This window comes from Somniosus microcephalus, chromosome 22 (genome assembly GCF_052327205.1).
Source record: "Somniosus microcephalus isolate GS21.2 chromosome 22, FLI_Smic_1.0, whole genome shotgun sequence".
Classification (NCBI taxonomy): Eukaryota; Metazoa; Chordata; class Chondrichthyes; order Squaliformes; family Somniosidae; genus Somniosus; species Somniosus microcephalus.
In genome coordinates this window covers 47,988,591-48,010,031 of record NC_141008.1, presented here as the reverse complement: position 1 = coordinate 48,010,031, position 21,441 = coordinate 47,988,591, and the positions used below count along the sequence as shown (strand labels likewise).

General features: G+C 48.3%; 1 protein-coding gene across 2 annotated transcripts in view; it reads left to right on the top strand.

Annotated features, from left to right (window-relative positions):
• The window catches only part of LOC147102271 (Na(+)/citrate cotransporter-like), a 65,997-nt gene that overhangs the window by 30,062 nt on the left and 14,494 nt on the right, over positions 1-21,441 (top strand). For both annotated transcript variants that reach the window (XM_085964659.1, XM_085964658.1), the window contains 3 exons: positions 1,653-1,771; positions 16,303-16,418; positions 18,477-18,638. In XM_085964659.1, the coding sequence (XP_085820785.1) occupies positions 1,653-1,771; positions 16,303-16,418; positions 18,477-18,638 (397 nt within the window). The remainder of the gene's footprint in view (positions 1-1,652; positions 1,772-16,302; positions 16,419-18,476; positions 18,639-21,441) is intronic.

The window sequence follows — 21,441 nt, the reverse complement described above, 5'->3', positions numbered from 1 at the left end:
GCAGGCCCAAAGTATTCATGAGAAGAAATATGATTGGGCGTACTGGCACCTGACTGGAAATCGAGAAGCGGCCGATGTCTCCTCTCCCTGGCTGAGAGGGTGCAGTCTGCCACAAGGTCTCCACCCCAAACTATTCCCCGGGGACGGGGTGCAGTCTAGAAATGGTCACTGAGGTAAAAAGACTACTGAGCACTTGGTTTGAGTATAAAACAAGGCTTTAATCAACTGTTTCACAACCATGAGATTTCTAGTTACATCACTAGTTCTTGGTTACAGAAACATCCTGAGCAAGCTGGGCCCACGCCCGAGTATTTATACTCCTTAGACGTCGCCACCAGCTGGCCGCCCAGTGTTACTTCATGAGTCATAAGATTCATGACAGTCAGTGAGGGTGGGACCGTGTTTAGTTTCCCTCGCACTTTTCCTGCTGTCTTGGGAGTGGGATCCAGTTCCTCGGGCACTTGTCACCTCAACCAAGTGGCCATTGTCCATGTGGGAAGCTGTCTGACTGTGGAGGCATCACAGCCAGGTCCTGTCCTGCCTTCGTGCGACATGCCCGCATGTGCCCAACCCAGAAAGGGTCTCTGGCTCATGATCAGGAACGAGAGCCCTGGCTGATTTCTGTCCTGCCAACCCGGGGTTAATCCCTGCCCCTGCTGATGTCGGCTAACTGGGCACCAAAAACTAGGAGCTTCCTGCTCAGCCCTACACCAGGTAGACTGTTTGCCATTGGTGGAGAGCAGGGGCAAAGAAACTGGAGAAATCCCTATCAAACATGTCTGACATTTCTACCCTTCCGACTAGGTAGCTGTCCTAATTCCACAATATGCTCGCTGGTCTCTGGTCCCAGCTCTGTGTCTCCACCCTGTTTCCAGTTGCCTGAGCCTCATTTAATTGCAGCGCGTGAGCTCTGAGCTGAAGGGCTCATCGCCAAGTGCCTGTTGCCAAGCACCAGGAGAGACTGAAAAGGGAATCTCTCAGGGGGAATGAAAGATGGAGCGAAATAAGGGGAAGTCAGAGAGTCCAAGAGTGAGGAAAGGACCTGGGCTTCTGAGGGTCGAACTGACTCAATCCAAATCAGAAATGCCCGAGGTGGAAGTTGAATAGAAAAGGAAGTCGTTTTGTTTTTCCCCCCATTCCCCCACCCCGCCCACCCAACGAAAGGGGCGACTCTCACTGGGAGATGGTGCCAGGGCACTGGCTGCCCTCCAGTATCTCACTCAAGTGGCAGTGATCTGAGCCAGGCGACCAGGCCAAGCTTTTCTCTTTCTGTACTTTGAAGCTCTGACGATTCACTTTAGTGGGTGGATAATCGGAAGCTGTGGAGCGTGGGAACAGAAACACTCTCCGCGACTCTTGGCAGAACCGTTCACCCTGAGCTCAGCTCAATCCTGCCTTTCCCCCCATGTCGACACCATGCTCTTTTCAGTAGGGGGGCACTGATAGCGCTCCAGAGCTGGAACCCTTCTCTCCAACTCCCCCCCTGGCTCACCCCCACCCCCGCTCCCCCCCCGCCCCCGCTCCCCTCCCCCCGCCCCCGCTCCCACTCCCCTCCCCCTCCCCCCTGAGGCCAGTTGTAGTTCCCATTCCCCCAACTGCTGTCCGAGTAGAGATCAGCGAACTTAACACTGACCAACCCTTGCTCGTTTCAGGTACGTCACCGACGCCACTGTGGTGCTCTTCATCGCTTTCGTCATGTTTATAACCCCATCGAAGAGGCCTCGCTTTAAACCCTGGACTCGAGTCCAGCAGAGCTCAGAGAACATGTCAGGTATGTATCCAGGGTGGGGCCTCCTCCCAGCACCTTACACGGTGGTGGTCAGGTTGGGTGTAGCGCTGATGATGTTGATTGTCCTTTGAAAGGACTCCGCCTCGCTGTCCTGTGCTCGGTGTGTTGGCCAGAGGCCTGGCTTTGCTCAGGCATATCCTCTTGCCCTGTTCTCTGCTGGGTCAAGATTGCCCAGCTCCAAATGTTTTGAGGCCACTCTTGCCGATTGCTATGCCCATTCCGCCTGGCTTTCTGCGAGGTCCTCCCAGGTCTGGATGGAGATGCAGTAGCTCGGGCTGCCTGCCTACCTTTCAGTTGACTGTAAATACAGCTTCAGACAACAACAACAACTTGCATAGTGGTGGCCAGTATTTATTGCCCATTCCTACCTGCCCTTGAGAAGGCGGTGGTGAGCCGCCTTCTTCAACCGCTGCAGTCCGTGTGGTGAAGGTGCTCCCACAGTGCCGTTAGGGAGGGAGTTCCAGGATTTTGACCCAGCAACGATGAAGGAACGGCGATATACTTCTAAGCCAGGATGGTGTGTGACTTGGAGGGGAACTTGGAGGTGGTGGTGTTCCCATGCGCCTGCTGCCCTTGTCCTTCTAGGTGGAAGAGGTCGCGGGTTTGGGAGGTGCTGCCAAAGAAGCCTTGGCGAGTTGCTGCAGTGCATCTTGTAGATGGTACACACTGCAGCCACGGTACGCCGGTGGTGGAGGGAGTGAATGTTTAAGGTGGTGGATTGGGTGCCAGTCAAGCGGGCTGTTTTGTCCTGGATGGTGTCGAGCTTCTTGAGTGTTGTTGGAGCTGCACTCATCCAGGCAAGTGGAGAGTATTCCATCACACTCCTTACTTGTGCCTTGTAGATGGTGGAAAGACTTTGGGGAGTCAGGAGGTGAGACACTCGCCGCAGAATACCTAGCCTCTGACCTCTTGTTGCCACAGTATTTATGTGGCTGGTCCAGTTAAGTTTCTGGTCAATGGTGACCCCCAGGATATTGATAGTGGGGGATTCGGCGATGGTAATGCCATTGAATGTCAAGGGGAGGTGGTTAGACGCTCGCTTGTTGGAGATAGTCATTGCCTGGCACTTGTGTGGTGCGAATGTTACCTGCCGCTTATCAGCCCAAGCCTGAACGTCGTCCAGGTCTTGTTGTATGCGGGCATAGACTGCTTCATTATGTGAGGAGTTGTGAATGGCGCTGAACACTGTGCAGTCATCAGTGAACATCCCCACTTCTGACATTGGCCCAGAAATTCGTGTCGGGGGCTTCCCGTGGGTACAAGCCCCCGACCTACACTTACCTAGCGTGCCGGCAGTTGAGGCCTGGGCCGGCGTGGATTTCCTCTCTGTGGCCTGGTCCAGCTCCCGGCGCGCTGTGCTTGCGTGATCCAGCAGCGTAGTTAGTGCGATGCGTCGGTTGGGATCACGTGAGCACTGGGCAACCAATCGGAGGAGGGAAAAGCCCATTCATGAGATTGACAGAAAGAACTGTCAAACTAATGAAAACTCCGGCCCCCAAAACAGTACTTACCCTTCAAATAAATATTTTTAAAAATCACACTTTTTGAATAAACTATAAATAACATTACATAACTATTTTAAACAATATAAATTTTTGAAAAAAATAATTTTATAAAAAAACGGGGCTAAAAATACACTTACCTTACTTTAAAGTATTTAAAAATAATAAATCTGTGGAAAAAAAATTCTAATTTTAATTAATTGACCACTTACCTTTTAAAATGAAGTCCTTATGCCTGGTTTTTAAATGTGTAAAATATAGAGGCCTTCACGCACGGAAAAACCTGTAAAAAAAAAAGGAAGTTCAACGCACACGCGCAGACTCCCGCGCGCACGCGTTCGACCTCTGAACCCCTTCGTTCAGAGGATCGGAAATGCCGGTTTCCCGCGCATGCGTAGTGCATGCAAGAAACCGGCACTTCCATCAGGTCCACGCGTGAGTACCCCGTGCTTACTCATGCGTTGGGACCCGAATTTCTGGGCCCTTATGTTGGGGGGAAAGTTATTGATGAAGCAGCTGAAGATGGTTGGGCCTAGGACACTGTCCTGAGGAACTCCTGCAGCGGTGTCCTGGGGCTGTGATGATTGACATTCAACCACCACAACCATCTTCCTTTGTGCTAGGTATGACTCCAGCCAGTGGAATGTTTTCCCCCCGATTCCCATTGACTTCAGTTTTACTAGGGCTCCTTGATGCCACACTCGGTCAAATGCTGCCTTGATGTCAAGGGCAGTCACTCTCACCTCACCTCTGGAATTCAGCTCCTTTGTCCATGTTTGATCCAAGGCTGTAATGAGGTCGGGAGCCGTGTAGTCTTGGCGGAACCCAAACTGGGCATCAGTGAGCAGGTTATTGGTGAGTAAGTGCCACTTGATAGCACTGTCGATGACACCTTCCATCACTTGGGGAAACCAGTGCCTTGGCGACTCGAATAACTGGGGCAGTAGACAGGGCTTTAAACTAATAAGGGGGTGGAGGGAGGATTCAGGAAAGAGTAAATTTAAAAGAGAAATGTCAAGGCTGTAGAGCAGAGCAGAGCTTTGGGTAAAAATAAGCAGAGTGGGTCAGGAAGGAACAGAGAGGGGAACCAAGGTAATAGGGCATCAGTGACTAAGGTAACATCAGGGGAAAATAGAAATAAGTCAAAGCTAAAGGTATTATATCTGAATGCGTGAAGCATTCTCAACAAAATAGATGAATTAATTGCAGAGATAGAAATGAATAGGTTTGATCTAATAGCCATTACAGAGACGTGGTTGCAAAGTGACCAACGTTGGGAACTAAATCTTCCAGGATACTTAACTTTTAGAAGAGATAGGCAAAATGGAAAAGGAGGAGGGGTAGCCCTGATAATAAAGGATGGGGTAAAGACAGTAGAGAGAAAGGATCTTAGCTCCGAAAATTAAAAGTAGGATCAGTTTGGGCGGAGCTAAGAAACAGCAAGGGGCAGAAAACATTGGTGGGAGTTGTTAATAGTCCCCCAAACAGTAGTTGTAATGTAGGGCAGTGTATAAATCAGGAAATTAGAGGCACATGTAACAAGGGTAATACAGTAATCAAGGGGACTTTAATCTACATATAGACTGGGCAAACCAAATTTGCAGTAATAGTGTGGAGGACGAATTCATGGAATGTATGCAAGATAGTTTTCCAGATCACTATGTTGAGGAACCAACTAGGGAACAGGCTATTTTAGATCTAGTATTGTGCAATGAGAAAGGGTTAATGAATAACCTTGTAGTAAAGGGGCCTTTAGGGAAGAGTGACCACAATATGATAGAATTTTATATTAAGTTTGAAAGTGATTTAGTTAAATCCAAAACTAGGGTCTTAAGTCTAAACAAAGCAAACTACATAGGTATGAGGGGCGAGTTGGCTCCGGTAGATTGGGAAACTACATTAAAAGGTATGACAGTAGACAAGCAATGACTAGCATTTAAAGAATTAATACATAATTTAGAACAAATATGCATTCCTTTAAGGCACAAAGACCCCACAGGAAAGGTGGTCCAACCTTGGCTAACGAGAAGTTATAGATAGTATTAGATCAAAGAAAGAGGCTTATAATGTTGCCAAAAAGAGTAGTAAGCCTGAGGATTGGGAGGATTTTAGAATTCATAGAGTCATAACGGCACAGAAGGAGACCATTCGGCCTATCGAGCCCGTGCCGGCTCTCTGTAGAGCAATCCAGTCAGTCCCATTCCCCCGCTCTACCCCCTTAGCCCTGCAAGTTTATTTCCCTCAAGTGCCTATCCAATCTCCCCTTGAAAACATTGAGTGTCTCCGCTTCCACCACTTCCATCGGCAGCGATTTCCAGGTCCTCACCACTCACTGCGTAAAAAAGTTTTTCCTCACGTCACCCCATATTTCTTGCCCAAAACCTTAAATCTGTGTCCCCTAGTCCTTGTACCATCAACTAGTGGGAATAGTCTTTCCCCATCTAGCCTATCCAAACCCGTCATAATCTTGTACACCTCTATCAAATCACCCCTCAACCTCCTTTGCTCTAATGAAAACAAATCAAGCTTCTCCAACCTGTCCTTGTAGCTAAGATCCCCCATCCCCAGAACCATTCTGGTAAATCTCCTCTGCACCCTCTCAAGGGCCTTCACATCCTTCCTAAAGTGTGGTGATCAGAACTGGACGCAATACTCCAGTTGTGGCCTAACCAGCACTTTATAAAGGTTCAGCAAAACTTCTCTACTTTTCTACTCAATACCTCTATTTATGAAGCCCAAGATCCCATATGCTTTGCTAACCACTCTCTCAATATGCCCTGTCACCTTCAGGGACCTATGCACATTAACTCTCAGATCCCTCTGTCCCTGCACACTCTTTACTGTGTCATTAAGTGTGTATTGCCTCTCCCTGTTCCTTCTGCCAAAATGCATCACCTCACACTTCTCTGTATTAAATTCCATCTGCCACTTGTCTGCCCATTCTGCTAGCCTTTCTATGTCCTGTTGCAGTCGATTGGTATCATCCTCACTATTTGCCACACCCCTAAGTTTGGTGTCATCGGCAAATTTAGAAATTCTACTCTGTATTCTAATATCCAGGTCATTTGTATATATCAAAAAAGCAGTGGCCCCAGCACTGACCCTTGGGGAACACCACTGTCTACCATCCTCCAGTCTGAAAAACAGCCATTTACCACAACTCGCTGTTTTCTGTCCTTAAGCCAATTCCTTATCCAAGCTGCCACTGACCCACCTATTCCATGAGCCTCAATTTTGTTAACCAACCTTCTACGTGGTACTTTGTCAAACGCCTTCCTAAAATCCATGTAGACAACATCCATTGCATTCCCTTCATCAATCCTCCCTGTTACTTCATCAAAAAATTAAATTTCCACTTCTACCAATATTTTATCAGCATCCACCTCCTTAGTAAACACCGATACAAAGTATTCATTGAGTATTCTAGCCTTGCCCTGCGCCTCTATGTATATATCATCTTCTTTGTCCCTAATAGGCCCCACCCCGCCTCTTACTACCTGCTTACTGTTTACTTGCCGGTAGAAGATTTTGGGTTCCCTTTTATGTTAACCGCCATTCTACTCTCATATTCTCGCTTTGGCAATCTTATTTTCATCTTCACATCCCCTCTCAACTTATTGTATTTGGTCTGGTTCTCCCTTGAAGTATTCACCTGACATGCATCATACACCCTCTTTTTTTGTTTCATCATCTTCTCTATCTCCCTCGTCATCCAAGGACCCCTTGCTTTGGTTCCCTTACCCTTCCCTCTTGTTGGAATGTACCTAGCCTGTACTTGGAACATCTCCTCCTTAAAGATCACCCATTGTTCCGTTACAGTTTTTCCTGTCAGTCTTTGGTTCCATTTTACCCTGGCTAGATCCTTTCACATCCCATTGAAGTTAGCCCTATTCCAGTTTAGAAGTTCCACTCTAGATTATTCCTTGCTCCTCTCCATTGCTAATCTCCCACAGACACTTGGTCGACCTGGCCCACCTCATTCCCCAGCACCTGATCCAGCAATGCCTCCTTCCTAGTTGGGCCAAGAACATATTGGTCAAGGAAATTCTCCTGAACACATTTCAGAAATTCCTCCCCCTCCTTTCCCTTTACCCTAGCATTATCTCAATCGATATTTGGGTAATTAAAGTCCCCCAATATCACCACGCTATAGCTCTTGCGTATCTCTGCGATTTCCCTGCAGATTTGCTCCTCTACCTCCCTCTCACTATTTGGAGGCCTGTAGAATACCCCCAATAGCGTGATCATACCCTTTTTGCTCCTCAACTCTAACCAAATGGATTCTGTCCTTGTCCCGTCAAGGACATCCTCCCTTTCCAACACTACAATGTCTTCCTTAATCAGCACTGCCACTCCACCTCCCTTTTTACCTTCCCTATCTTTTCTGAACACCTTGTACCCTTGAATAAATATTAAGTACCCAGTCCTCACCGTTTTTAAGCCATATTTCCGTTATTGCCACAACATCATATTGCCAGACGGCTAATTGTGCTTGTAGCTCACCAACCTTATTCACCACACTTTGTGCGTTGACGTACACGAACTCTAAACCCATTTTTGAATTTTTCGTAGTCTTTCTCAGTCTGCTCCTATCTAATATGGTATTACTTCCGCCTCCAGCACTACCTTCCCCTCCAGTACCACCCAACACACTCACTCTTCCATGCACCCCATTCCTCCCCATCACTCCTATATGCTGGTGCCCATCCCCCTGCCAAGCTAGTTTAAACCCTCCCCAAAAGCACTAGCAAACCTCCCCGTGAGAATATTGGTCCCGGCTCTGTTGAGGTGTAACCCCTCCGGCTTGTACAGGTCCCACCTTCCCCAGAAATTGTCCCAATGCCTCAGGAATCTAAAGCCCTCCCTCCTGCACCATCTCTCCACCATGCATTCATCTGTTCTATCCTCCTATTTCTGTACTCACTAGCACGTGGCACTGGGAGTAATCCGGAGATTACTACTTTTGAGGTCCTGCTTTTTAATCTCTTTCCTAGCTCCCTATAGTCTGCCTGCAGGACCTCATCCCTCTTTCTGCCTATGTCGTTGGTACCGATATGGACAACGACCTCTGGCAGCTCACCCTCCTCCCTCAGAGTGTCCTGCAGCTGCTCAGTGACATCCTTGACCCTGGCACCAGGGAGGCAGCATACCATCCTGGAGTCACGTCTGTGTCCACAGAAACACCTATCTGTTCCCCTAACCAATGAATCCCCTATCACTTTTGCTCTTCCACTCTGCTTCCTCACCCCCTGTGCAGCTGAGCCACCCGTGGTGCCGTGGCCTTGGCTCTGGCTGCTCTCCCCAGAGGAGCCATCACCCCCACCAGTTTCCAGAACTGTGAACCGGTTAGTGAGCGAGATGCACTCTGGGGATTCCTGCCCTACCTGCCTGGTCCTCCTCCTCTGTCTGGTGGTCACCCATTCCCTCTCTGCCTGCACATTCTGAGGCTGCGGGGTGACCACTTCTAGAAACGTGCTTTCCAAGTATTTCTCAGCCTCGTGGATGCACTGTAGTGACTCCAGCTGCCGCTCAAGTTCAGAAACCTGGAGCTCGAGTTGCTGCAGTTGGCGACACTTCCTGCACACGTGGTCGTCCAGGCCGCAAGAAGCGTCCAGGATATCCCACAGGGCCCAGGGTGTGTAAATCATGGGACTGAGCTGCCCTGCCTTGCCTCTATTTACCAGACTATGGAGGTCATTTAGCAGAAATAAACTTAACAAGAAACACTCAACAGCTACCCACCAATCAGCACTTCCCTCTATTAGATAGGCTATGATCTACTTAGCAGAAATATACTGAAAACAGAACAAAAAAAACTTACCACAAATACTCACCCGATTCTCACCTCTCTGCTCCCGTGTGCCAGCGACACCTTTGAATTCTGACCTCATTCCTTCGTTGTGTCGCTTGCCGTCTGTCTCCCTCGCAGGCAGTCTGTCTCCCTCGCGGGCAGTCTGTCTCCCTCGCGGGCAGTCTGTCTCCCTCGCGGGCAGTCTGTCTCCCTCGAGGGCAGTCTGTCTCCCTCGCGGGCAGTCTGTCTCCCTCGAGGGCAGTCTGTCTCCCTCGCGGGCAGTCTGTCTCCCTCGCGGGTAGTCCACTCGCAAAAGCGCACCAAGGAGGACCAAGAAATTGATGAAGAAAGGGAAAATAGAATATGAGAGTAAACTAGCGAGAAACATAAAAACAGACTGTAAAAGCTTCTATAGGTATGTAAAAAAGGAAAAGTTTGGATTTTTAGAAGGCCTTCGATAAGGTCTCACACAAGAGGTTGGTGAACAAAATTAGGGCACATGGAATTGGGGGTAATATACTAGCATGGATTGAGAATTGGTTAACAGAAAGAAAACAAAGAGTAAGGATAAACGGGTCTTTTTCAGGATGGCAGGCTGTGACTAGTGATTTGGATGAGGGGACTAAATGTAACATTTCCAAATTTGCTGATGATACAAAGCTAGGTGGCAGTGACAGTTGTGAAGAGGATGTGAAGAGGCTTCAAAGGGATCTCGACAGGCTCAGTGAGTGGGCAAGAACATGGCAGATGGAATATAATGTGGATAAATGTGAAGTTATCCACTTTGGTAGAAAAAACAGAAAGGCAGAGTATTTCCTAAATGGTGAAAGATTGGGGAATACAGATGCTCAAAGGGACCTGGGTGTCCTTGTACATGAGTCACTGAAAGTCAATGTGCAGGTGCAGCAAGCCATTAGGAAGGCAAATAGTATGCTGGCCTTCATTACACGAGGATTTGAGTACAGGAGTAAAGAAGTCTTACTCCAATTATATAGGGCCTCGGTGAGACCACACCTGGAGTACTGTGTACAATTTTGGTCTCCTTACCTAAGGAAGGATATACTTGCCATAGAGGGAGTGCAATGAAGGTTCAGGAGATTGATTCCTGGGATGGCGGGACTGTCGTATGAGAAGAGATTGAGTAAACTAAGCCTGTATTCTCTTGAATTCAGAAGAATGAGAGGGGACCTCATTGAAGAGTTGATGCAGGAGGGAGGGCTTTAGTTTCCTGGATCACTGGGTCTGCTTCTGGGGAAGGTGGGACCTGTACAAGTCAGACGGGTTGCACCTGAACCGGAACGGGACCAACATCCTTGCGAGGAGGTTTGTTAGTACTGTTGGGGGGGTTTAAACTAACTTGGCAGGGGGATGGGATATGGAGTAGATCTATAGTAAGGGGTGAAGCACAGCCAAATATAGTGGAAAAACACGTCAGCCTGGAAGACAGAGCAAATATGTAATGGCACAAGGGAGTATGGTAAGGCTGGATGGCATTTATTTTAATGCAAGGAGTCTTGCGAGTAAGGCAGATGAATTGAAGGTGTTGATGAACACATGGGAGTATGATATTTTTGCTATCACAGAGACATGGTTGAGGGAAGGGCAGGACTGGCAGCTCAATATTCCGTCCGGGGTATAGAATCTTCAGGCGAGACAGAGGGGGGTGTAAAAGAGGTGTCGCAATATTAATCAAGGAGTCAATTACTGCAGTAAGGAGGGATGATATCTTAACAAAAAGGGGGCAAGCACTTTGCTGGGAGTGTACTATAGGCCCCCAAACAGTCAGGGGGAGATAGAGGAACAGATATGTAGGCAAAGCTCAGAAAGGTGTAGAAATAATAGGGTAATAATAGGGGATTTCAACTTCCCCAATATTAACTGGGATAGTCAGAGTGTGGAAGGCTTAGAGGGTGCATCCAGGAGAGCTTTTTGAGCCAGCATGTAGAAAGTCCTACAAGAGAGGGGGCAGTACTGGACCTAATTCTAGGGAATGTAGCCGGGCAAGTGATAGAAGTGTCAGTAGGAGAGCATTTTGGTGACAGTGACCATAATTTGGTGAGATTTAAGGTAGTCATGGAAAAGGACAAAGATGGACCGGAAATAAAGGTTCTAAATTGGGGGAAGGCCGATTTTAATATGATAAGGCAGGATCTGGCTAAAGTGGACTGGGATCAGCTACTTGTAGGAAAATCCACATCAGAGCAGTGGGAGTCTTTCAGAAAGGAAATAGCGAGAGTACAGCGCCAACATGTTCCCTTAAAGGTCAAGGGTGGGACCAACAAGCCCAGGGAACCCTGGATGTCAAGAGATATACAAGAATGGATTAGGAAAAAAAGGGAGGCTTTTGGCAGATACAAAGGACTAAAAACAGTGGAAGCCCTAGAGGAGTATAGAAAGTGCAGGGGGGTACTTAAAAAAGAAATTAGGAGAGTGAAGAGGGGGCATGAAAGAACACTGGCGGGCAAAATAAAGAAAAATCCCAAGGTGTTTTATAAGTATATTAAGGGCAAGAGGATAACCAGGGAAAGAATAGGGCCCATTAGGGACCAAAGTGGCAATCTGTGTGTAGAGCCGGAAGATGTAGGTGAGGTTTTAAATGAATATTTTGCATTTGTATTCACTATGGAGAAGGACGATGTAGGCATAGAAATCAGACGGGGGTTGTGATATACTTGAACAAATTAGCATTGAGAGGGAGGAGGTACTAGCAGTTTTAGTGGGCTTAAAAGTGGATAAATCCCCAGGCCCTGACGAGATGTATCCCAGGCTGCTGTGTGAGGCAAGGGAGGAGATTGCAGGGGCTCTGACACAAATTTTCAGAACTTCTCTGGCCACAGGGGAGGCGCCAGAGGACTGGAGGACAGCTAACGTAGTACCATTATTCAAATAGGGTAGTAGGGATAAACCAGGGAATTACAGGCCAGTGAGCCTAACATCAGTGGTAGGGAAATTATTGGAAAAAATTCTGAGGGACAGAATTAGTCTTCACTTGGAGAGGCAAGGCTTAATCAAGGATAGTCAGCATGGCTTTGTCAGGGGGAGATCATGTCTGACCAATTTGATTGAACTTTTCAAGGGGGTGACTAGGTGTGTGGATGAGGGTGGTTGTAATCTGGAACTCACTGCCTGAAAGGGTGTTAGAGGCAGGAACCCTCACAACATTCAAGAAGCATTTAGATGAGCACTTGAAACGCCATAGCATACAAGGCTATGGACCAAGTGCTGGAAAATGGGATTAGAATAGACAGGGCTTGATGGCCGGCGTGGACACGATGGGCCGAAGGGCCTCTTTCTGTGCTGTATAACTCTATGACTCTATGACAAAATTATTACAGGGCTTGATAGGGTGGATGCTGGGAGAATGTTTCCCTTGGCTGGGGAGTCTAGAACCAGGGGCCACAGCCTCAGGATAAAGGGTAGGCCATTCAGGACTGAGATGAGAAGAAATTTCTTCACACAGAGGGTGGTGAATCTTTGGAATTCTCTACCCCAGAGGGCTGTGGAGGCTCAGTCATTGGGTATATTCAAAACAGAAGTCGATAGATTTCTAACTAGTTAAGGGCATCAAGGGATATGGCGATAGGGCTGGTGAATGGAGTTGAGGCAGAAGATCAGCCATGATCTCATTGAATGGTGGAGCAGGCTCGAGGGGCCGAATGGCCTACTCCTGCTCCTATTTCTTATGTTCTTATTAGCGACAGTAAATGTGGGTCTCTTACAGGCCAAGACAGGAGAAATTATAATGGGGAATAAGGAAATGGCTGAGAAATTAAACAAATACTTTGTGTCTCTCTTCATGGAAGAAGGCGCAAAAAGCTCCCGTAAATAATGGAGAACCAATGGTCTAGGGAGAATGAGGAACTGAAATAAATTAGTATTAGTAAAAAATGAGTACTGGAGTAATGAATTGTGCAGCTTACTATCAGCTACAGGGAGTGGGGAGGAAGTCCGGGGCAATTAAGCAGACAGTAAATGAGGCTGCTGCGTTTTACTTGATTAGGACAGTGGAAGTGTACTTAATGGGTCACATAACGTGACCACGCAGCACCTCAGGCATTATACCATTGGAATGTTGCAGCTACTTGCTATTTTTAATACAAAGCAGATGAAAGGTTTTGATAATGAATAGGGACAGTGTATTTCTTCTAGTTGGGGAATCAGTGATGAGGGGGTGTTAATTTCAAATTGCCACTGAGTGAACAGAGAGGTTAGGAAATATCTCCTTAAATAGGAAGTTGTTGGAACCTGGAGTACTTTGCCACAGGGAGTGGTTGAGGCAGAGACCATTGCACCTTTTAAATGTACTGAGCCATACAATCAGGAAGGTCCCGGGTTCAGTCCCTGGTCTCTGCCGAGTTAGCTCCCCTCGGCTGGGGCACAATATCGGCCTCAGTCCCCGGGGTGCCTGCCCCCGATCGCTGTCTAGTGACCACTGCTGGCAAATGTTTGTTGACTTCGGTTAAGGACAAGATCAGGCTCAGCTGTGAAGCCCCCTTGGTTAAATAGCCTGCTACTCATGTACTATGAAGAACGGTCACTTGGGTGACCTACTGGAGGGCTGGGTGCCAGTGACCAGAGAACTGTACCCCAGCACCTTCAGGAGAGATGGAGCAGGGGTAATAAACAAAAGGTTTTGCATTCAGTAGGACTGACTGGAAGGGAGTTACAGAGCGGAGTGAGATGGTGCAGTCACTACACCTGCTCCTCAGCATGACCTGTGTATGTTCATTAATGCTCCATTAAGATATCAGTGATGCCAACACGCTAAGTGACGGCTCCCTGCCTGGTCCAACTGGGCCGTTTCTCATCCCAGGTGTTGCACCTCATGATTTCATTATTATTGGCAGTTCATCTAAACCAATGGAAGTAAAGAGGTGAAGTCACTCACGGTTAATGATCACTATATTCTCAACAATGTTAGTACTGGGGAATGCAGCACAATCCATCTCAAGCCTGCATTATCATTACCAAGTATTCACAGGTGAGGTACAGCACAGAGTAAAGCTCCCTCTACACTGTCCCATCAAACACTCCCAGGGCAGGCACAGCACGGGTTAGATACAGAGTAAAGCTCCCTCTACACTGTCCCATCAAACACTCCCAGGGCAGGGACAGCACGGGTTAGATACAGAGTAAAGCTCCCTCTACACTGTCCCATCAAACACTCCCAGGGCAGGTACAGCACAGGGTTAGATACAGAGTAAAGCTCCCTCTACACTGTTCCATCAAACACTCCCAGGGCAGGTACAGCACGGGTTAGATACAGAGTAAAGCTCCCTCTACACTGACCCATCAAACACTCCCAGGGCAGGTATAGCACGGGTTAGATACAGAGTAAAGCTCCCTCTACACTGTCCCATCAAACACTCCCAGGGCAGCGACAGCACGGGGTTAGATACAGAGTAAAGCTCCCTCTACACTGTCCCATCAAACAGTCCCAGGGCAGGTACAGCATAGGTTAGATACAGAGTAAAGCTCCCTCTACACTGTCCCATCAAACACTCCCAGGGCAGCGACAGCACGGGGTTAGATACAGAGTAAAGCTCCCTCTACACTGTCCCATCAAACAGTCCCAGGGCAGGTACAGCATAGGTTAGATACAGAGTAAAGCTCCCTCTACACTGTCCCATCAAACAGTCCCAGGGCAGGCACAGCACGGGGTTAGATACAGAGTAAAGCACCCTCTACCCTGTCCCATCAAACACTCCCAGGGCGGGTACAGCACGGGTTAGATACAGAGTAAAGCACCCTCTACACTGTCCCATCAAACACTCCCAGGGCAGGTACAGCACGGGTTAGATACAGAGTAAAGCACCCTCTACACTGTCCCATCAAACACTCCCAGGGCAGGTACAGCACGGGGTAGATACAGAGTAAAGCACCCTCTACACTGTCCCATCAAACACTCCCAGGGTAGGTACAGCACGGGTTAGATACAGAGTAAAGCTCCCTCTACACTGTCCCATCAAACACTCCCAGGGCAGGTACAGCACGGGTTAGATACAGAGTAAAGCTCCCTCTACACTGTCCCATCAAACACTCCCAGGGCAGGTACAGCATGGGTTAGATACAGAGTAAAGCTCCCTCTACACTGTCCCATCAAACACTCCCCGGGCAGGTACAGCACGGGTTAGATACAGAGTAAAGCTCCCTCTACACTGTCCCATCAAACACTCCCAGGGCAGGTACAGCACGGGTTAGATACAGAGTAAAGCTCCCTCTACACTGTCCCATCAAACACTCCCAGGGCAGGTACAGCACGGGTTAGATACAGAGTAAAGCTCCCTCTACACTGTCCCATCAAACACTCCCAGGGCAGGTACAGCACGGGGTTAGATACAGAGTAAAGCTCCCTCTACACTGTTCCATCAAACACTCCCAGGGCAGGTACAGCACGGGTTAGATACAGAGTAAAGCTCCCTCTACACTGACCCATCAAACACTCCCAGGGCAGGTACAGCACGGGTTAGATACAGAGTAAAGCTCCCTCTACACTGTCCCATCAAACACTCCCAGGGCAGCGACAGCACGGGGTTAGATACAGAGTAAAGCTCCCTCTACACTGTCCCATCAAACAGTCCCAGGGCAGGTACAGCATAGGTTAGATACAGAGTAAAGCTCCCTCTACACTGTCCCATCAAACAGTCCCAGGGCAGGCACAGCACGGGGTTAGATACAGAGTAAAGCACCCTCTACCCTGTCCCATCAAACACTCCCAGGGCAGGTGCAGCACGGGTTAGATACAGAGTAAAGCTCCCTCTACACTGTCCCATCAAACACTCCCAGGGCAGGTACAGCACGGGGTTAGATACAGAGTAAAGCTCCCTCTACACTGTCCCAATGTGTCTCTACCCCAATCTCTGAAGAGTGCCCCCTACTATACCAGTTCTGAGTAAGATGGCAATTACATGTATGGTGTGGTCCTTCAGCGGCTGGGTTGAAACTTCACGCAGGACACTTGTGCAGACATAGGAGTCATTCACCCATGAGTCAGTGCTGGATGTGAACCCTGGGGTTCCAGAGGTGAAAAGACAGCATCTGGGCCACTGCACCACTCCTTCTCCCTTTAACCTTTCAAACAGGAGTCCTGAGTGCTGACTCGCTTTGTTACTAACTCAACGATCTAATGTCAAACGCATTTTGGCCAGTAGCTGTGCATAAATGATTCTGGGGAAAAAAAGATTGATAATGGGATTGTTTCTTTATAAAACTTTGGCCAGCCAAGACAGAATCCTCGAGCACAAGGCTACTGGAGTGGAACATTGTGCAACGGAAGCTGCCCTGGAGTGTGGTGTTATTGCTGGGAGGAGGCTTTGCCCTGGCCAAGGGCTGCGAGGTAAGCATCTGACTGTTATACCTTCCATCTACCCAGAAACCTAGAACCCAGGAGTAAATACTGAGGGCCGACCTGACCCATGCTCATGGCCAGTTCAATCTGGTCCAGTTGTGACAATTTTGGGATCTCATCATTCCAGAAAAAATGTCCCACCTAGCTTTGTATTATCAGCAAACTTGGATACATTACACTCGGTCCCTTAATCTAGGTCATTAATATAGATTGTGAATAGCTGAGGCCCTAACACTGATCCTTGCGGCACCCCACTAGTTACAGCCTGCCAACCTGAAAAAGATCCGTTTTACCCTACTCTCTGTTTTCTGTCCGTTAACCAATCCTCTATCCATGCTACTATATTACCCCCAACCCCATGAGCCCTAATCTTGTGTAATAACCTTTTATGTGGCACCTTATCGAATGCCTTTTGGAAATCCAAATATACTACATCCACTGGTTCCCCTTTATCTACCCTGCTAGTTACATCCTCAAAAAACTCCAATAAATTTGTCAAACACGATTTCCCTTTCATAAAACCATGTTGACTTTGCCTAATCATGTTATGATTTTCTAAGTGACTTGATGCCACTTCCTTAACAATGGATTCCAGCATTTCCCCGACGACTGATGTCAGGCTAACTGGCCTGTAGTTCCCTGTTTTTTCTCTCCCTCCTTTCTTGAATAGCGGTGTTACATTGTTTACCTTCCAATCCATTGGGACTATTCCAGAATCTAGGGAATTTTGGAAGATCAAAACCTATGCATCCACTATCTCTTCAGCCACCTCTTTTAGAACCCTAGGATGTAGGCCGTCAGGTCCAGGGGATTTGTCGGCTTTTAGTCCCATTAGTTTCTCTAGTACTTTTTCTCTACTTATATTAATTACGTTAAGTTCCTCACCCTCATTAGACCCTTGATTCCCCACCATTTTTGGCCTGCTTTTTGTGTTACCATTTTAAACACATCGATCTCCTAATCTCAAGGGGGGAAAAATTTGGTTGGTTAGCGCCTCCCGCTAGTGTCTCCGGGGGACGCTAACGGGGCGCTAGGAACTTAGCGCCCGAGCGCGGTGATTATAGCGCCGCTCGCAAAATTGACCAGTTGTTTCGTGGCGGCGCTAATCACTACCGCCACAATCTCCTGCACCCGCAGATCGTGACGTCAGTCGAGTGTGCAACGCCCCGGACCGGATATTGAGTCACGCCCCCTGCCTTAGCGCCTGCCGCTAGGAGCGACAGGTCGAGGGAAACATTTTCAAGTCGGGAAGGGGCTGGGGAGCGCTATTTACAGGCGGGTGCTTCCTGCCTTTTCTTGTCGGCAAAACCTTTGGTACACACAGGTTGAGAGGGAGAGAGACATCGGGAGAGATTTAACGCCGTCCTCAGGAGTTTTGGCCCTCAGCACCACTTTTGAGGTTCCTAAGCGCCGAGCTCTTTCCCTGGGCCTCTCCATTAGTGCTTCCAACACAATTGCTTTCGAGGTCTCTCCAGGCTGAGATTCAAGGCTGCAATGAGCAGGGAGTGGCTGGCCAGCAAGATGGCCCCTCCTCTTTAAGAACTGGACGGCGCCAGTCTGTCTGGCTTCCATGGTAACTGACATCGCCTGAGCTTCGGTTGCATTCTGAGGTAGCGCCTCGCTCCCCGACCTTTGCACCTTAAGAGAGGTGTGTAGTGCCTGATTTAGCGCTCAAATCACCTCCAGGGGTGATAGAGGCGAATTTTGCAGTCGGAGGCGATAATTAGCGCCGGGCCGATATTAACGCCCCAAAAATGGGTGATACCCAATTTTTCCCCCCAAGGAAATACAAGCCAAGAACGCCCGGTTCCTGACGGTCCAGTTGGAGAGATGTGTACGTGTCCCCCAACGGTAAGTGGTCAGTATCAAGTTGAGGTGCTGTTCCTCGAGCTTGCATTGAGCTTCATTGGGACAGTGCAGGAGATCGAGAGCAGAGAGGTCAGATTGGGAGTGGGATGGAGTGGCAAGCGGCCGGAAGCTCGGGGCCTGCGGACTGAACATTAACAGAAACACTGTCAGCAATAAAATCTTCCTATTATTTTCCAGGTGTCGGGTCTCTCCAAATGGCTGGGGATTCAGTTACTTCCGCTGCAGAATATCCCGCACTGGGCCATTGCTATTATTCTGTGTCTGGTGATGGCCGTCTTCACAGAGTGCACCAGCAATGTCGCTACCGCCACGCTCTTCCTCCCTATCCTGGCCTCGATGGTACGCCCTACCGCCTTCACTTCGCGTTGCTGTGTATGTTGGGGATGAATTGGGGAGAAGGGGAAGAGTTCCTTGTCAACACTTTTCCTTGGGGGGTCACAAAGTCGTGGGTTTGCGCCCCACACCAGACTTAGAGGCCATAACCCAGACCCCAGTGTGCTGAGGGAGTGCTGCATTGTCAGAGGTGCTGTCCTTTGGACAAGGACACTAAGGCAAGGCCCTGTCGGCCTGTCCAAGTGGGTGTTAGACTCTATGAAGGGGAAACAGCAGGGTTGGTATTCTGGAAGGCTAAAATCAAATGGGTGGAAGGGCCTTCTTGATCTCAACCCATCACAAACACTAGTCCAGTCAAACTTCTAGTCCAATTTTGCTTTTCATTCTCGGGATATGGGCATCACTGGCAAGGCCGGCATTTATTGCCCATCCCTAATTGCCCTTGAGAAGGTGGTGGTGAGCCGCCGCCTTGAACCGCTGCAGTCCGTGTGGTGAAGGTACTCCCGCAGTGATGTTAGGGAGGGAGTTCCAGGATTTTGACCCAGCGACGATGAAGGAACAGTGATATATGTCAATTCTGGATGGCAGGTTCCTTGGAGGTGGTGGTGTTCCCATGCGCCTGCTGCCCTTGTCCTTCTAGGTGGAAGAGGTCACGGGTTTGGGAGGTGCTGCCGAAGAAGCCTTGGCGAGTTGCTGCAGTGCATCTTGTAGATGGTACACACTGTAGCCACGGTACGCCGGTGGTGGAGGGAGTGAATGTTTAGGTTGATGGATGAGATACAGGTCAGGTGAACTGTTTTGTCTTGGATGGTGTCGAGCTTCTTGAGTGTTGTTGCAGCTGCACTCATCCAAGCAAGTGGAGAGTATTCCATCACATTAAGGAAACTCTAAAAGTGAAAAATGTACAAGTGACATAAAGAGTCAGCCCAGCCTTTGCCTTTATTATATTGGCCAGCTGTCCAAGGACACCTTGGATTCTTGCTGTGATGCCTAATATGAATATCAACCATTGATTGGAAGTACAGGGAGTCTAACTGTCTAAATATTGTGAAGGGGCTCCAGCAAAGTGTCTGGCAGCCCAACATTCCACTGAATTACTCCATCAGATTTGAGCGCCATCGCTGGTTAAGTACCCATTGACCCGCGGCGTTCCATGTAGCTGTGACAAAGCCGTGTTTCTTTTCTTTTTGTCTGTGCCCCCATAGAGTTATTGCCCTTGGCAAAACTGCAGTGGGCATTTACCATAAACGGGTCATTTTCGGGTTGGCAGGCTGTGACTAGGGTACCACAAGGATCAGTGCTTGGGCAGTGGATGAGGGGACTAAATGTAATGTATCCAAGTTTGCTGATAATACAAAGCTGGGTGGGAATGTAAGTTGAGAGGAGGATGTAAAGAGGGTTCAAGGGGATATAGACAAGCTAAGTGAATGGGCAAGAACATGGCAAATGGAATATAATACGGAGAAATGTAAAGTTATCCACTTTGGTAGGAAAAATAGAAAAGCAGAGTATTTTTTAAATGGTGAGAGATTGAGAAATGTTGGTGTTCAGAGGGACCTGGGTGTCCTTGTACACGAATCACTGAACGTTAACACGCAGGTACAGCAAGCAATTAGGAAAGCAAATGATATTGAGGATAAGAGGATTTGAGTAGAAGAGTAAAGACGTCTTACTGCAATTATATAGGGCCCTGGCGAGACCACACCTGGAGTATTGTGTACAGTTTTGGTCTCCTTACCTAAGGAAGGATATACTTGCCATAGAGGGAGTGCAACGAAGGTTTACCAGACTGGTTCTTGGGATGGGGGTATTGTCCTATGAGGAGAGATTGAGTAGACTAGGCCTATATTAGAGTTTAGAAGAATTAGAGGTGATCTCATTGAAACATACAAAATTCTTACAGGGCTTGACAGGGTAGATGCAGGGAGGATGTTTCCCCTGGCTGGGGAGTCTAGAACCAGGGGTCACAGTCTCAGAATAAGGGGTCGGCCATTTAGGACTGAGATGAGGAGAAATTTCTTCACTCAGAGGGAGGTGAATCTTTGGAATTCTCTACCCCAGAGGGCTGTGGAGGCTCAGTCGTTGAGTATATTCAAGACAGAGATTGATAGATTTTTGAATATTAAGGGAATCAAGGGATATGGGGACAGTGCAGGAAAGTGTGGTTGAGGTAGAAGATCAGCCATGATCTTATCAAATGGCGGAGCAGGCTCGAGGGGTCGAATGGCCGACTCCTGCTCTTATTTCTTATGTTCTTAAAAGGACAGAAGCTGCTCAATCTGTCATTCGGTGATGGTGCCCAGCCCCGTGAGGACCTTCCCACCTCAAATGTCATAGAAACATAGAAGATAGGAGCAGGAGTAGGCCATTCGGCCCCTCGAGCCTGCTCCGCCATTCAATGAGATCATGGCTGATCATCCAAATTCAGTACCCTGTCCCTGCCTTCTCCCCATATCCCTTGATCCCTTTAGCCTTAAGAAATATATCTAACTCATGTTGCTGGCCTCGTCCCAAAAAGAAACATCCAAAGCTTCAATGTCCACCTTCCCACCCACTCTACAGAACAGCGTTTCCACCCCATCTCTATTCCCAGCCTCAATGCCTGATTGTCCTTTATTTCCTTGATGTCTCTTCCAAGATATCCCAATGGTTGACCAGGAGAAAGCTGCTCTCTTGCTTGAAAATGGAGCTCATTTCAGGGAGTTGGTGGAACTGTGATTGTGTCCCCCTGCCTGGTACAATAGTAAGTGATGTAGAATGAAAGTGTGGGCTATCGAAATATCCTAGTACAGGAACATCACATTAGAGC